The 13,945-nt window shown below is 31.4% G+C and overlaps 2 protein-coding genes across 2 annotated transcripts; both read right to left on the bottom strand.

Annotated features, from left to right (window-relative positions):
- Window positions 1–3,619: 3,619 nt before the first annotated feature.
- LOC120179176 (shugoshin-1-like) lies at window positions 3,620–5,574 on the bottom strand. The gene is made up of 8 exons (XM_039184846.1): window positions 5,319–5,574; window positions 5,198–5,235; window positions 5,019–5,127; window positions 4,904–4,927; window positions 4,714–4,782; window positions 4,190–4,319; window positions 4,024–4,087; window positions 3,620–3,952 (listed from the first exon to the last, which is right to left on the bottom strand). Exons 1-8 carry the CDS (start codon window positions 5,481–5,483, stop codon window positions 3,757–3,759), a joined length of 795 nt encoding a protein of 264 aa, XP_039040777.1. The 5' UTR covers window positions 5,484–5,574; the 3' UTR covers window positions 3,620–3,756.
- A 474-nt stretch (window positions 5,575–6,048) lies between these two features.
- LOC120179179 lies at window positions 6,049–12,376 on the bottom strand. The gene is made up of 13 exons (XM_039184848.1): window positions 12,260–12,376; window positions 11,654–11,828; window positions 11,485–11,547; window positions 11,286–11,391; window positions 11,007–11,111; window positions 10,846–10,922; window positions 10,617–10,731; window positions 9,091–9,163; window positions 8,505–8,693; window positions 8,232–8,352; window positions 7,163–7,387; window positions 7,033–7,084; window positions 6,049–6,246 (listed from the first exon to the last, which is right to left on the bottom strand). The coding sequence occupies exons 1-12, from the start codon at window positions 12,334–12,336 to the stop codon at window positions 7,037–7,039; spliced, it is 1,374 nt and encodes a 457-aa protein (XP_039040779.1). The 5' UTR covers window positions 12,337–12,376; the 3' UTR covers window positions 6,049–6,246; window positions 7,033–7,036.
- Between the last annotated feature and the right edge of the window lie 1,569 nt (window positions 12,377–13,945).

Raw genomic sequence — 13,945 nt, 5'->3', positions numbered from 1 at the left:
TCTGATTTTCTTCAATGACATTTGAACTAAAAAATACTCTTGGTTTATCATAATTTATTTACTGCCCTGAGCTCTGCACATAAATATCTCGTAGAGCTTTAATATCTCATACGACATTTGCCTTGGCCTCTCCAAAAATCAAACAATCATCCGCGAATAGAAAATGTGTGATAGCTGAAGCATACATGTTAATCCGCACTCCATTCAAACTTATCGTTTCCGAAGCTTGCCTAAGCAATGATGACAAACCTTTTCCGCAAATTAAGAATAGTTAAGGGGCTCAAAGGATCCCCTTGACGCAAATCGCACTAAGGTAAAAATACTACCATTCACAATCACTAAAAAGAAACCAAGCAAACACAACATTTAAGAAAATCAATCCACCTACTCATAAAACTTATCTGTTCCATCATTGACCAGAGGAAAGGTCATTTACCATTTCGTAAGCTTTACTCATATATATTTTCAGAGCAAAAAAAACCCTTTCGACCCTCCATTCGATGTGCAAAACAATAAGAGTTACTCGTGTGGTTATATTTTCAGTTATCAGCCTTTCCAGAACAAAAGAACTGTGCAACTCGTCAATGCAGAGGTGAAGGAAACATTGTATTTTGTTCACAAGCACCTTGGAAACAATTTTGTAAATCACATTACAAAGACTGATAGGCCTAAATTAAATCAAACTTATCAGATCGTTTACTTTCAGGATTAAGATGATATGGGCGTCATTCACCAAATTCATCTTCAACCTTCCATGAAGTAAGCTTATATAGAAATTAGAAACTTTGTATCCCACAATATGTCAGAACTGTTAATATAATAAAGCTCCAAGGCTGTCCGGACCTGCTACTTTTAGTGGACTCATGGACTTTACAGCTTTATATTCCTCCTTGGTGAACTCTATCAGTAGAGTTCTATTAATGTCTTCAGATATGCAAGGTTGAATACCTTCTAGAATTCTTTCGTCGATCTAACTGAGATTGGATTTAAACAAGTTCTGAAAATAGGTTTTAACAATCTTCTATAATTCCGTCTTGCCCTCCACTCGAGCTCAATCCTCTGTATCCAAAGAGATAATTTTGTTCTTTCGCTTTCGTTGGGACGCAACATAATGAAATAACACAGTGTTGTTATCTTCATGCGTAAGGCAATTAGATCTTGTACGATACTCCCAATATAATTCTAATTTATCCATCTTGAGGTTCAATTGGAGTTTGGTCTTCAATATGTCACCCAACAATTCATCCAAGTGAGACATCTCGATCAGCTCACTCAAACGTTTCTTCTTATCATTCTCTGTCCACCTACGGTCGTAAAAAAACTTACGGAACCAACGATCCAGTCCTACATGAACATATTCAAGTTTACCAGTCATTGAGCCCTCTATTTGGGGCCATAGTCTTTTGACTTCCTTTACGCAAGAATATTCAAAGACCGATGTAGCTTCGAACCTGAAATGTCTTTTACTCCCTGAAGAATAGATTTCCCTCATATTTAACAAAAATGGGCAATGGTCTGATAATGAATGAGGTAAATGAACCAAGTTAAAGCTCAGAAATGGAAAACCTCGAGTGTCATTGGCCACACCCTAATCAAGTCACTCTCTAATATTTGTTTCCTCCCGTCGACCCCTTTCCCACGTAAACCAAGGCCCTCGATAACCTAAATCAGTGAGATTATAATTGTCTAAAGCATTCTGAAAATCCTTGATTTGTCACTCACTATGTAGCAATCCACCCTACTTTGGAAAGCAATATCTCGTTGAAATCACCTATGACAATCCAAGACATTTGTGTCGCTATAATGTAAAGAACACAACAGACTCTAGGACTCACTCCTTTGACTCACGTTAGGAGCACCGTAGAAACCATTGCAACACCATCTTTTCCCATCCTCTTCAACTATCTTAGCATCAACATGAGAAGTAGAAAAAGATCTAAAGGATACATTGCAAAAGCTTTTCCAAGCCAAGCTAAGACTCACTACATCTACATGCATCAACATCAAAACCATCAATAAAACGCAAGACCTTCTAACCTTATTTTATCTCAAATGTAAGAGTCAAAATACTATTTTATCTAAAATCTAATATTATTTTATCTAAAGTTCATGATCAAATAAAAATTAACTCATTTTGATTAATGTGTAATGTCATCAAACTAATCGTAATTAACAACTCAATGATTAAAATATGATAATGAATAATGTAAATGACTAAAATTTTACAGATTGATAATATATGTAATCGAAATATAAGTTTTCCAAAATTAATGATAAAGACTGAACAAAACTAAAAAGAAAGCTCAATTTTTGAATAATTGGTTTTTAATTATTATATAAAAATTAAATTGAAAAATAAAAAATATTATAATAATATTAATTATTATGTAAAAAAAATAGTTTTTATAATTTATTAATCGATTTGACATCCTATTGATGAGTGATATTAAACCAATCAACGATTTAATAATATTATAAATTATAGATGAATATTATATATTTATAATAATTTTATTTAAATAATATCATTTCTTTTTTCTTAATCAAAATAACATCCAAAAGACTTTTTTTTTAGAATGACACTCATTTTGATAATGTAGAATAAAGGTGAGCCTTTCAAAACACGCCTTTTGAAAGGCCCTCCCACGTTAAGGCGTCTTTGTCTACGTGGCAGGTCATTTGATAGTTTTTCCCATATAAATGTCACCAGAGATCAAAATAAATGAAATGACAAATAACTAGCGAAAAATTATATAAATTTTATCCAAATTGAAATAAATGAAAAATAATATGTGAAACGGACATTGAATTCACGTTCAAGAGATTAAAAAAGAGTGAATTAAAACTTTTGAGGTGCAACAATTATTGGGGGTGACAACTGGTGGCGATCGATGGTGACAATGGAGTGATGGCTGACGCGACAGGAGACTTTGATCGAATTCAATGATCAAATTGATATTTTATCTAAAGTTTAAGAGTTAAAATAAGATTTTATGTGAAATCTAAGATAAAAATAGTATTTCATATAAAGTTCAAGGTCAAATAAAAATTAATCCATTTTAATTAACATTCATGTCATCAAACTAACAATAGTTAATAATTCAATGACTAAAATATAATAATTAAAAATATAAATAACTAAAATTTAATAGATTAATAACATAAGTGATTAAAACATATTTTTTCAAAATTGATAATAAAAAAACAAAACTAAAACAAAAGTCATCATTTTTATACACAATTTTCTATCTGGGCTAATAAGTAATAACCCACGAACCACGGATGAGTGGCTCTCTCGAACACAAATTTTCCATTTCAATATTAACCACAAAAATGTTCACTGATGCAATAAAAGTGATTAATTCACTGTTAAATCCTATATCATAGGGACTTGTCAAGCAATTTAACCAACAACACAACCACAAAGCAGAATCAAATGACAAAAATTCTTGGGTTCACCGTCATCATCTGATATCTTACAAAATGACAGTTGAAGATTTTCTCTTCTGATTACCATTCAGTGGTTAAATAGGACAAAACCCAGTTGTTGCTGGCAACAGCAAGAACCTAACAATATTGGTGGGATGGGATCAAATTAGCTTTAATTTAAACACTCCATTTCTTTCTGATTAGATGTTTGGCCTAAAATATTCTGGCCAATATTAAAATTACAATATAATCATTCCAACACACACAAATGCAAGTTCCATAAACAACAATACAGAGGTTACAATAAGAGGAATGGGGTGCACTGCATCAATATGTTCTTCTCATTTTAACATTAAGTGGGAATTCTTTGTAGGACTGCACCTTTTCAGCTGCTTTGCGCAATGGTCTTCCAATTGAACATCTTTCAGATGAAACTATTGGAGCAAAACCAATATCATCGAGCTCAAATAGGATTTCTGGTTCTTGGGATTTCAATCTAGCAGTTTGTCTCCTCAAGCATCGCCTGCAATAACCAAGAGTTGCAGTGCTTTTAGAACCCTAATCTCATCAAGCTAAATAAATATGTTAGCTGACCTTTTGCTTTCAATCTTCTCTTTATCTGCTCCATCTCTTTGGCTTGTAGTTGAAGGGCCCATAGCTGCACAATTGGCTCACAAATCCCATATGTCAGTTCAACGGATTTGGAGGAACAAAATATGAAAAATGAGAGGCAGCCAGTGTGGAACATTTATAAGATTACATTGACTTCTAGCATTTCGTCTTCTGTTTCGAGCTCGATGCTTGTCGTCGTTAGCTTTAGCCACGCATTCTTCTGCTCCTTGGTGTCCCACATGTGAGTTATTTTGGCAGCTGCTATCCACTTCTTTTCCCTGCTCCCATAGGACAAGAAAACCAGGAGGTGAACTCTTTAGGGGTGAAGAAAATGTCAGTTCAACAATGTGGAATGTGTTCCTAAGCTGTTGTAGCTCTATTAAATGTGAAAGTTGTAGATTTATTAGTCCTTGAACTATATATTTAATCATTGTACTCTTGACCCGAACAATAGTCATAAATCTGTTAAATTAAGTTATGCTATTAGTTCGAATACTAAGTGAAAGCTGCAGCCTTTAGTTTCAGTTTTCAAATTGATCTGTTTTAGTCTTTATATTGGTTGTGTGAGACTGAAATTTTAAAAATAAAATAAAATAAACCAAACTAGAGTACAAGGATTAAAGCCATAATTTATGCACAGTATAAGGACTATAGTAAGATTATAATGTTAACCTTATTTTCCTGGTTTTTCGCTTTAAGTAGAGCATCCTTGCATACAAGCTCATGCTGCAGAGCCTTCATCTGAAATGATTGGATCCCAAATTAAAATTAGAATAGTTTTGATTCTCCACTATGTAACCAAAGCCAAAATACCAAATCTCCTTTCCTAGAGGATTAAAATGTTCCAAACAAACCAACATACCTTATCTTTCCCTAAATTAAGCTCCTGAAAAACCACACAATGGAAACCAGTATTAATAATAGCAACAAAATACTTGAGAAATTAGAAAGAAAGAAACCAAGGCTGGAAAACAGACCGCTAACATCTGAGTATTTGATTGGGCAAGGTTCCAATTTTGCAGTTGTAATTTTTGTAAACAGGTTCTCAGATTCTGCAACTCAGTTCCACTCAATTCAATGATCTTACTGTAAAATCGCAATTAAGGAGAAACAAATTCCATCAATTCATTCAATGCCAAAAATCTGAAAAGGATACTTTCTCTCCTCGATAAGTTCCATCAGCGTCATCTTTTCCTGGTTTATACGTGAACAAAAAAGATTACATGATTATTAAATGAAAAACCTTAAAAATAAACAAGACCCGGAGTAGAAAATACCGTAATTAACTGATTAATGTAGTCTTCAGCAACAGGAGAAATTTGTTGAGGATTTTCGTGTTGGGTTGAAGGCTTGGGTTGTGACTGTAAATTGGTGATATCAGACAATCTCTTCCTCATCAGGTTTCCTAAAGATGGTCTTTTCGCCATTTTTTCACCTCCCATTGTGTGAAAACTGCCTCAAAGCTTCTAAAACTAGACAGGTTGAAGAAGCTTAATCAAAACGGAAAAATGGGGAGGGTGATTTTTATGGAATTGGAAAAACTATATGTAGAAAAGAAGTGACTTTGTTGTTCACAATAAAGAGTGAAGAAGCAAATTTGATTGTTTTCCTTTTGGTCTATGAAAAGAGACGGATTGGATTCCCAGAGAATAAAGCCGTGAAAGAAACCATGAGGGAAAATAAACAGGAAACAAAAGGCAAACGGAGGGATCTATAACGGCTTCCCAAAGCTAATCCCCTAAAGCAAAAAAGGCGGTTCAGTGGCTCCCGAGTCTAAATTCAAATTTCCGAACCTTGTTCCCACCCGTACCTGTCTTCCCCTTGTGCTTTTACCCTCTTTAATCAAGAATTCTGTTTTCTTAATTTTTTTTGTTAACGTCAAATATTTTAATTTTAAGGTTCGGAACATAAACAAAAGCATGCATTCGATTAGACCGGGTTCGAATTTAGATGGAAGGTAAAAACGATAAGTTAAGAACATTTGATTAATTGGTACATTAACCGCTAATCAAATTACACCCTCATAATATCTGTCGTATGAGATTGCAGTCATTGTTAATCTTACATGCTGCATGAGTAGATCCGCTAGACCGGAATCATTTTGGAATAACCTCATCAACTAAAAATAAATTATTCCAACACACACATCATACGAAGCATCCTGATTCTGAATCTCGGTGGTTCTATCAACATATGCACCCTTGCCTGCAAAAGATCAAATTCCATAAATATATTATAATTAAAAATATTAACATTTACTTTGAACCATGTGCCACATTTGGAATAACCTCAGTAACTTTCATTTCTTTATCACATTAGCACATTGGCCATTTCCCGTTAAAACAACCTGACATGGTCAATGACTGTCAAATATGTACGTGTAAACAAATAAATTGAATATTCTAAAAATAAAATCATAAGAAATATGTAGAAAAGCAAAATTTATTTAAAAAATCTCATTTTTATATAATTTCTATATTCTCACAACTTTTTGGGAATTATTTTATATATTTACTGTTTTAAAGATTTTTTATTGTTAAAAATACATTATAGATTCAGATATATATATTACAAAAATTCTTTTTTTGATACTTTTTCTGAATTTATTACATTTTTATAATTTTATTAAATTATTCTTTCTTTTTTAAGAATTTTTTAAAATATTTATTACATGTGACAACTTCCGATTGGATGGACCACATAAGATTGCAAAATTAGAGAAATATTCGGTGTCAATTTGACCCAAAAATAATGTGTTAAAAAGAGAGATTTTCACTAGTACATGAGAAAAATAGGTATTAAGCGGGAAAAAAAATCCATCAAAGTGAAGTCGAAAAATTAGCAGCAAAAATGCAAATGGGTTTGAAGCTCCTTTATTCAACCGTTGATTATATTACTGCGAGGGAGCGAGAGAATATAGCCAACTTCTAATAGTGCCTTTCTTATCAAACATCTCTACATTATTTATTGAGGATGAATTAGAATTCTTACTTGATTAACTGCTGCCAATGTCTTGTAGAAGATATGCAGCTTTGTTTCGAACCTGCCAGGTAGAATGGAAATTAATAAACCGAGACATGCCGATTCAGAGTTCGATAAGAAGAAATTTCTGGTTCCATACTTTTGATGCATGAGGCCTCAAATCTGTGCTGCCTATTTGGCAAGAACAGTTTCGGAGAAAAAGACCCCACATTTCACGGATCACCGGCTTCTCGCTAAACGTTTCATCGTATCGAAGCCAATTTTCAGTCAGAACCACATAGATGTACAACTTGAAGAAATCACAGGCCCTTTCTTTCACGTTTATTGAGATAAGCAAACTCAGGATCCCTTCTTCATTAGCAACCTGAGAAGAATGACAAAGTCAAGCAGTAAGTGACATAAACTTATTTCGAACACGAAGCTGTGGTGTATAAGATGCTCAATTCAGACTTCAAAGTCACAAATACTATTAGCATATTGTTTTAAACAGATCAGTTCTTATTGTCACATGCTGTGTTTACCTTTTAAATTCATTGCATAATATATTTTTATTTCATAAAATTAATATAATGTATAATTATTTAAATTGTTGAACATAATTAAAACATTACAACAATAAAAACTTCAAATCATGATTAAGTGAAAATAATAAAATTCAAACTCTCTATGATTTTCTTTATCTACTAATTGAATGAAAAAATCTTAATGCTGAATGTTAGTACATCTATCTTATCATTGATTACTTAGATTTATATATATTTAAATACCAGTAAAAGCGTAACTCAAAATTTGAATAATTCAAACTATATAGTGAAAGTGTGATTTAATATTGATACAAAGTATATAAGTTTAGCTTTATTAAAATGTTTGTCTAATATTTGAAAAGATAATAATAAAACTAAAATATTATTCAAATATCAATATAGCAATAGAATAAACAATGAAACGTTTTGGCAGTTGAAAAGATTCTCCAAACTCGTATTTATATATAAAATATATATTATAAATTACAGAGAGATAATGCATTATGATTACTATTTTTGGATGCCGCTGGTATGAAATCAAATGAAAATTAGCATCAGCAAATGTATTAATTCCTGGAAAACAATATCTTATAACTATGGAAACCTCAAGTTGGAAGAAACTTGCAAAAAAGAAAAATAACTTTCAAACAGAGACCTATATAAAAGAAAGAATATAAAGCATACCTTAGTATCGAAACAATTGACTAGAATTTCGAAGGCCACAACACTTTTGAGATGCTTTGTACGAGGATCAACTCCTGAAAGGCATTGGACTGCTCTCAAGCAGTTCAAGTCAATAGGGACTCTGCATTCATGTGAGGCAGGCATAAGAAAGAGAGTACGAAAAAGGAAACAGCAAAATGGAAGTTACTGCAACCGATAATGTGCACTCAAGCATAGAGCAGGCAGCATTGGAGTTGGTGGGGTTGGGCTAAGAAACAATTACTAAAGAATAACCTTGAGGCAATAGATTTTGCTATTCTAGAGTAACTGTTAATCCATTCTTCGTCTGTGAACGAACTTATAACCGACTGCATACAGTCCCTCATAAGAACAGAGAGACCTTGAAGTTGCCGGTCTAAGAAAAGACAGATGGTAACTTCTGCTAGCTCTTGACAGTCTGAAGTCAGGACTGACTGCTTACACCTGCAAAGAGATAAAAATGCCATACTGATCCTCAAAATCAACAATATTTGAGAAGGGAAAAAATTTGTATTGAGAGTACCATGTAATTACAATGACTGAAAATCTAGCATTGAACATCCAACATGTATGAAATCCAATACACATCTGGTTTCTACAGGCAGTCTTTTTTCAATCAGCAACAAAACCCTAAGGGGCTATCTTTCAAACTATATATCACAAAAAAAATTTAACCTCAAACTCTAAGGAAATATGTGGCAGCCTTCAACATTTTTGGATCACATGTGGACCATTAATTATCACTACTAGTTGCATTCCGCTTACAGATCAACCACAAGGTCCTAAGCAACTTTAAATAAAAGTACTCTCTCTTTGATATTAAAACTCCATTTCCACGTACCTTGTTCGGCAATAAACAGTGGTAAATTTGATCCAGGTTATGATATTTTGAGGTGGCCCTTTACAACCAGAACCTAAGCACCAAATTTTATGTGAGAAAGGTATGAAAATTAAATATTCCTTAATGACCTGTAAAAGGAAAGAGAGAAAAACCACAACTCCAATGAGGGATGGACCCCAAGCTTGTTAACTAATGATATAAAACATCAAAATTCAAATTCAATATATTGAATAAAGGAAGACTGAGAATTCACAATGCATAGTGTACAAAAAGTCAGACCACAAGTGTTCAAAAATTGAAACATTGAATGTAAAAACAGGATTGGAACAAAAAATAGAATGTAAAAACAGGATGGTAAAGGAAAAAGGCAGAAAAATATATCCAAAAAGAGGAAGGCAAATAAACTTATCATATTAGCTGTTAGAAGTAAGGGTGTTTGGTTAGAGGAAAAGATTATTATTGAGGGTAATAATCTTTTCTGGAATTGCGAGGAGGGGAGAATTCCCTCAGGGGTAATAATCTTTTACCAACAGTAGCACTTTCCCCACAAATGGTGAGAATATCATTCCCATCAATTTCTTAGGTATTGAACAATTCCTTCCATTTGGGACCAAATTGTCTTTTAAATAAGGTGTTTTTTTCATATGGATCATTTGTTGCATTTTTAACCAGATAACTAATTTTTGTTGTGTAAATTTATTTAATATTTTTATTTCCTATTAGTTTAGTATTTAAATAGTGCTTTAGTATTTGATGTGTTTTTATTAATATTGTATTTATGATGTTTCTAAGGTTGTATGGTGGGATTACATTTTTTAGTAGGTTAAATTGATCTACGATTTTTATCACTATTTTATTACTTTTAGATTTTTTTATTTACTATAATTTATTTGACAAAATAAATTAATCATATTAACCGTTAGCATTTGGAAAGTCAAAAATATTTTTAAAGAGTATATTTTTAAAATCTGTTTAATATACTAATTATATTAATAATATGACAAAAATATAAAGTTTTTGCAAATTTTAGGTAGTGCAACAAAATTAGTTCTATGAATTTTCATGCAAATATTTTCAATTTAATATTGAAAGCATATCACAACCAAACATTGTAATCTTACATTTTAACTAAACAAACCAATCAAGGTAATGTAACATTCCCAGTAATGTGTCAGGTAATGTTACATTCCAAGAATCCTATTCCCAAAGTTAATCCTTCATTTTGTAAACCAAACACCCCCCTTATAATCAATTTTTAAAACTGGATTGTCTCCTTAAGAAACAAATTGAATAATCAGATATCAGACAGCAACGCATATTCTGAAAAAAGTCATAGCATTTTCATGATAAATAAACTATAAAAGCAAACTTTCTGCCAACAACATCAATAAACTTGGCATCTAAATATCATGCATGCAAAGTAGACATATAGAATGTGTGTTCATAGCCTATAGCAGATAAAAGATGAATCAATTTTGTTCTAAACGAAATGGACTAGAAGCTGGAGAAGAGAAGAAAGAACTTACACTTATCAGCAGATATGCTGGATAAAGAATTGAAAAGAAAACCATATATTTCAAGAGCACTCTTTAGTTCAGAATAGTTGGGATACCAGTCAATTTCAATGGGCCGTGCACCAATCTGGATAAGATTATGGCAGACAGACAGCAATTAATTCAAAGATCCAAATAAAAAGGAAATACTTATTTGTATATCAAAATCTTTTTTCATTTCTTCAAGTTAAATATTGCTCACCTGAATTTTTGATGAAAGAATAGCACACCAAAATTCACAAGCAGATGACCTCAACTCTTCTTTGGGCGAATATAGCACTGACAAAACCAAGAGATATGTAAATAAACATCCACTGATCATTAAAGGAAGAAGTTGGGGTCAAGTATAAAGGAGATACTCACTCAAAGAAAAGGTCCACATAGCTATTGTTTTTTCTACACGGCCACATTTTAGGATCAATATTAAGAGCCATCCATTTTTTAATAACCCTTCAAGGAAAGTGCACTCTGAAAGAACACCAAGTGAAAGAGGTCAATGATATATACAGGAATATTGCTTCTCACGTAAGACAATGCATATTATGGAAACTAGAATTGATGCAATCAGCAAACCAAACTAAATGGAGAAACGTATTTACCAAAAAAATGGTAAGAGAAAGCAAGTACAAGAAAGTGAATGACCTTGCTCTGAAGTAAGCCCCACCAGAGAGTTGAGCTCATTATTCAGGAATGACTGCAAAATTGACCAACTTCCAAGCTCAGGAAATGATAGAGTTGGTGTAGCCTTCTGTAATTTAAACAAATAAACCAAAAGTAGAGAATTTTCAGTCACTAGAAATATCTGGTCAAGCAGGATAAGTTAAATTACTCATGAGGACACCTGCTGTCCAAAGACACATAAGCCCCACTCAGACATCTCTTCCTCTCTGCTGATTGCTTTCACCTATAAAAGAAGAATGCATTTATTTTCAGTCAACTTAAAAAAGAACAAAGGCAGAATACATTACAATATCAGAATATATGATAAGGAATGAAAGGTTATTTTATGCCTGGTTTTGGAAATCATCAAGAAGATTTGCGAGTATAGCTTCTTTGCAATTCTTATCCTCATCAGAATCATAGCTTTTCTGAGCTTTTGCCTGTTTCTTGGCTTCATTCTCAATAAGTTTGCTTTGTTCCTTGTAGTGTTCAGTCAAAAGCTCATCCAGTCCCATAAGCTTTTTCCTAAATACGAATTTTGCAAAATACATTAGTACAAAGAATCATATAAAACTGCATCATTACTATAACATGGAAATCAGTTCAATTAATTGGAAACGCTCAAAGCAATTCTCCAACAAATTCAAACTAATTTGAAATAAATACGAAAACATAAGCATAATCAAGTAAATGGTTCCTAAAATCTGCTTGGATTCATAAACGAACTTTAACAAGGAACTGTCCTTAAGGAATTGACCATGTTCGAACTGATAGATCCTCATCAACTTCCTGAGCGTAAATCCAAACTGAAAAATAGAGAAGAAAAGAAAAACAAAACCCTAGCAACCCAAACCACTAAACTGTACGTAAATATATAGCAAAAACATGAGAAAAAGTACGAACATAATAAAGATATCGGAAGAAAATAAGTTAAAAATGGATTGCAAGATAAAGACCTCTTTTTGGAGACAACAGGGTTAATAAGAAGTGAATCTTCTAATTCGAAATCAAGTGGCTCATCGACATCCATCATCTCCAATGCTCTGTATCTCCAAAAAAAAAAAAGAGCAAACCCTAAGGGTGTTTGGATTGGGGAATGTGGGATTCCCATGGGAATGGAATCCACATTCCCCCGTTTGGTTAGCCCGGGAATCCTATTCCCGGTAATGTAAGATTACCAATAGTGGATTTTTTGGGGTATATTACCGGGAATGTCATTACCTCCCTTTCCTTAGGTATTGTTGGATTACCGGCGTTTTGGACTAAAATGCCCTTAAATTTTTATTTTTTTTCAAAATATATTATTCTGTCATCGAATAATAAAAATTTTACGAATGTTAAATTAAAAATTTATCCTTAAATTATTTTAGATTTACAAAAAAAAAAATCTATAATTAAAATTTTATATAAAGATCAAGGGTTTAAATAAAATTTTACCCTTTCATTAAACTTTTTTTTATTTTTAATTTTGTAAAAAATATATAAATATTATGAATTTAATTTTTTAAAGAAATATATAAATATTTTCCAACTTGTAATATTACACAAATATATAATTAGGACAATTTGGTCAAATATACATTCCAATAATCTTTTATTCCTTTAACCAAACACGGTAATCTTACATTCCTGCTAAGCCAACCAAACACAAAATACAACATTCCCAGTAATGCTATTCCTTGGTAATCTTACATTCCCACTGGTAATCTTATATTCCGTGAACCAAACGCACCAAGAGGGTAAAGTTCGTTTCTCTTTAAACTTTTTCCAATTAGTGTCGATTACCGCCAAAACCAGAATAGAGAAAGCTGTAACCAATTTCGAAGAGGTAATGGTTTCATCAAAAGAGTTCACCGGCTAGTGGACCAATATTTTCGGGTTTCTTTCGAGTCAAAACAACAAATGGTCCATAAAATAGAGCCCATCCCCTTCTTTCTTTTGAATAATTAGGATTTGTGGGCTTCAAGGCCCTAAAATGCTTTGATTAATAAGTATCTATTTGTTTCTTCGTAATTGATTTTTTTAAAAATGTTTTTCTCGTTTTTTAATGTTTAGTTTATAGAAAACATATAGTTAATGTAATTTTTTTTTTGATTGAACTTACTTTCTTTTATATTTTGAAAAAATGACTTATGGTCTGATTTTTTTTTTAAGTAATTTTACGAAATTTTCACCTCAAAGCATAAAAACTCAAAACATTATTATTTTATATAATTAATATTACTATATTATTTTATTATCATTTTAATAAAAATATTAATTATTAAATTATATTTATTGATAATTTTTATAATATGATATAATATTTTTATTTTAATAATATATAATATATATTAATAAAAACTAATATTATTTATTAATTTCATAAAAATAATATTATTGAATTGCTAAATATATAAAATATATTCCTTAAAATATAATATAGTATTCTTATTTTAATATTATAAGTTGTTATTGTTTAATAATATTATTATTTTAATAATAAATTAATATAGTTAATAATATATTATTTTTATTTTAATAAATATTTAATATAATTTATAATGTTTTTATTTTAATAAAATATAATAATATTAATATTTTTAGTTAAAATTATAGATATAATATTGACATAAATAATATTATATAAATCGTTCTAATAT

Source organism: Hibiscus syriacus, unplaced genomic scaffold, assembly GCF_006381635.1.
Source record: "Hibiscus syriacus cultivar Baekdansim isolate YM2019G1 unplaced genomic scaffold, ASM638163v2 tig00112407_pilon, whole genome shotgun sequence".
In the NCBI taxonomy this organism is placed as follows: Eukaryota; Viridiplantae; Streptophyta; class Magnoliopsida; order Malvales; family Malvaceae; genus Hibiscus; species Hibiscus syriacus.
Note: the sequence above shows the minus strand (reverse complement) of the source record. Positions and strands in the feature narration are given on the sequence as shown.